Source organism: Palaemon carinicauda, chromosome 11 (assembly GCF_036898095.1).
Source record: "Palaemon carinicauda isolate YSFRI2023 chromosome 11, ASM3689809v2, whole genome shotgun sequence".
NCBI lineage: Eukaryota > Metazoa > Arthropoda > Malacostraca > Decapoda > Palaemonidae > Palaemon > Palaemon carinicauda.
Window position 1 is genome coordinate 2,574,875 of NC_090735.1, and position 3,150 is coordinate 2,578,024.

At 35.2% G+C, this 3,150-nt stretch overlaps 1 protein-coding gene across 1 annotated transcript in view; it reads right to left on the minus strand.

The window, feature by feature from the left end:
• Positions 1–2,715, minus strand: part of LOC137649875 (DDRGK domain-containing protein 1-like) — an 11,833-nt gene extending 9,118 nt beyond the window's left edge. Inside the window, exon 1 of the mRNA XM_068382817.1 lies at positions 2,673–2,715. Coding sequence (XP_068238918.1) covers positions 2,673–2,715 — 43 coding nt within the window. The remainder of the gene's footprint in view (positions 1–2,672) is intronic.
• Between the last annotated feature and the right edge of the window lie 435 nt (positions 2,716–3,150).

The following is a 3,150-nucleotide window of genomic DNA, read 5'->3' on the forward strand; positions in this document are numbered from 1 at the left end:
GAGAGGGAGGCCAAAGCGAAGGTGGATGGACTGTATCAAGGATGACCTTCGATCAATGGGATTAACCGGTGATGAGGTGTGGGACAGAGGTAGATGGAGAAAGCTGACCAGAAACATCGACCCCACATAGAAGTGGGAAGAGATGCAGACAAAGAAGAAGAAGGAAAGAGTGAAATTAAGAGAGTAAGAGAAACGATAACAGGAAGGGTATAAAAGGCCACCCGCCCAATCTCCGCCTTTACGTGGCCCATCCTTACTACACATAATACAAAAAACCTAATCTGCTACCAGCGGAAGTCGATTCCTCTAGTTTTCCTTTAGTTTCCCTTTAGTTTTCCTGCGATCAATCCCCGCGTATTCATCTGAGTGGCAGCGGACAGATTGTACACTACGCCAAGGGGCCAGTTTGTTTCAGAGAAGGGCCTAAGTGGTCATTTACAATCCATTAGTCTTTTAGCGAGTGATGTTTTGTATGTGAAAGAGAGAGAAAGCGAGAGAGAAAGAGAGAGAGAGACTGATTCTCTCATTGGGCTGCTAAACACAGGAAATAGTATAAGTGGTGCCTACCCACGAAACCCCTAAGGAGGTGCCCGTCCAATCCGGTGGCCTTAACCCACGGCCCCATCCCCTGGGTGCCCCAGAAATTCGAAGCTGCGATTACTCCGGCCGTAAATCTGAAGCACTAAGATGGCTCTGGACGATACCCTCCATACGCCAGACCTTGTAATTATCTCGTTCGGGTTGTAAACTGCGTTCTTAATTGTTGTCTTAAATGGATACCAGTTTATATTTCTCGGTATCTGTCGTCGTTTTCCTGCTGGGAGGCTTTGGCGTTTTGTTCTCCTTACTGGGAGTAATAGATTCTCTCAGTTCTAGGGATCTTCTTTTCGTTTGGAGAATTTCTCTTAGGAGAATGTGAAGGACTTAATCCTCTTTTAAGATTACAGATAGAGATATATATTCACATGCTTATGTATTTTTGATAGCCCTTATCCATTTCCTCAGACTGCGTTTTGGTAAATGATTTAGACAGTTTCGTTTTCCTATCTTTATATATATATATATATATACATATATATATATATATATATATATATATATATATATATATATATATATATATATATATATATATATATATATATATATATATATATATATATATATATACATATATATATTTATGTATATATATATATATATATATATATATATATATATATATATATATATATATATATATATATATATATATATGTATATATATATAAATATATAGACAGATATTATTATTATTATTATTATTATTATTATTATTACCTCCAAAGCTACAACCCTAGTTGGAAAAGCAAAATGCTATAAGCCCAAGGTTTCCAACAGGGAAAAATAGCCCAGTGAGGAAATGAAATATGGAAATAAACTACCTGAGAAGTTTAAGGCCAATTACAAAATTGAAATAAATTTTCGTATATAAAGTAGTTATTCATGGTACCCTAATTACTCAATGACTTGAATATCTAGTGTTCCGCAGGGTAGTGTTCTTTACTTCTTCTTCTTTGTCTGCATCTTTTCCCACTTCTATGTGGGGTCGATGTTCCTTGCCAGCTTTCTCCATCTAGAATTAATTTTATTCTGATAATATTCACTGCCCATATTCGTTTTGGCAAATTTTCCATGGCCGGATGCCTTTCCTGCCGCCAACACTCCCCATTTACCCGGGCTTGGGACCGGCACCAAGTTGAGGCTGGCTTGCCCCCCCCCCCTCAGTGGCTGGTAGTGTTCTTTACACTTTGCTTTTTATATCAAGTTAATTGCTTAAAGGGCAGAAGATGAAGAGGCCGACAAAGGAAAAGGTTTTTGGCCAGCTTACTGGAAGAGGTAAATGAGAATGTAACAGCTGGACAATTTATACAGAGAGCCAGAGACAAGACCAGCTGGAGGCAATTGACAGCCTACGTCGAGGACATGCCACCTACAGTAGATAGATAGAATTGCCCAGAAACTTTTCAATTCTCTTACAAATGAATGAATGCGTCAGTATGAGGGAAATCAGGATATATTTTCCCAATCTGGGCTCCTCAAGGCACTAGAAGAGTTGGAAGACTCAGGCCTACATGGCTGAGGACTATGAAGCGCGAAGTAGGAAATGATGATTGGAGTATTGATTTAAAAGCTATAGATAGTGAAGACTGGCGAAATCTTACCCAGGCCCTTGTGTCAATAGGCTTAGGAGGAGATGATGATGAACAGATATTGAAATATTTCATAGCCGTACATTTTCAATGACATAACCGATAAGACTAAAAGTAGAATATCCTTATGAATAAAAGCTAAAAGTATTTTTTATTATACATTCAAAGTATTTTTGTTTTGATTTTAATTTTTACATCACCTCAAGTTTGTTCTTATGTCCTATCTATCACAATAAGATTTTCAATCAATACTTTTAATGGTGCTTTAGACCTTAGGGGTATCGTACCTAATTTGAAATACTCTCATCATTTATTTATTTCCTTATTTCTTTTCCTCACTGGGCTATTTTTCCCTATTGGAGCCGTTGAGCTTATAGCATCTTGCTTTTCTAACAAGGGTTGTAGCTTGGCTACTACTACTACTACTACTACTACTACTACTAATAATAATAATAATAATAATAATAATAAATATCAAACCATTGTTCTCTGGTCTTGGATAGTGCCATATCCTCTGTATCATGGTCTTCACCTGTCTTGGAATAGGGTTCTCTTGCTTGAGGGTACACTCGTGCACTCTATTGTCTTATTTCTCTTCCTCTTGGTTTTTTAAATTCTTTATAGTTTATATATGAAAGATTTATTTTAATATTGTTACTGTTCTTAAAATATTTTATTTCAATTGTTAATTACTTCTCTTGTAGTTTTCTTATTTCCTTTCTTCACCGGGCTATTTTCCCTATTGGAGCCCCTTGGCCTTATATCATTCTTTTTTTTTTTTTTTTGTAATAGGGTTGTAGCTTAGCAAGTAATAATAATAATAATAATAATAATAATAATGATAATAATGATAATAATTATTATTATTATGATGATGATAATAATGATAATAATAGTAGTAATAATAATGATAATAATAATAACAATAACAATAATAATAATAATAATAATAATAATA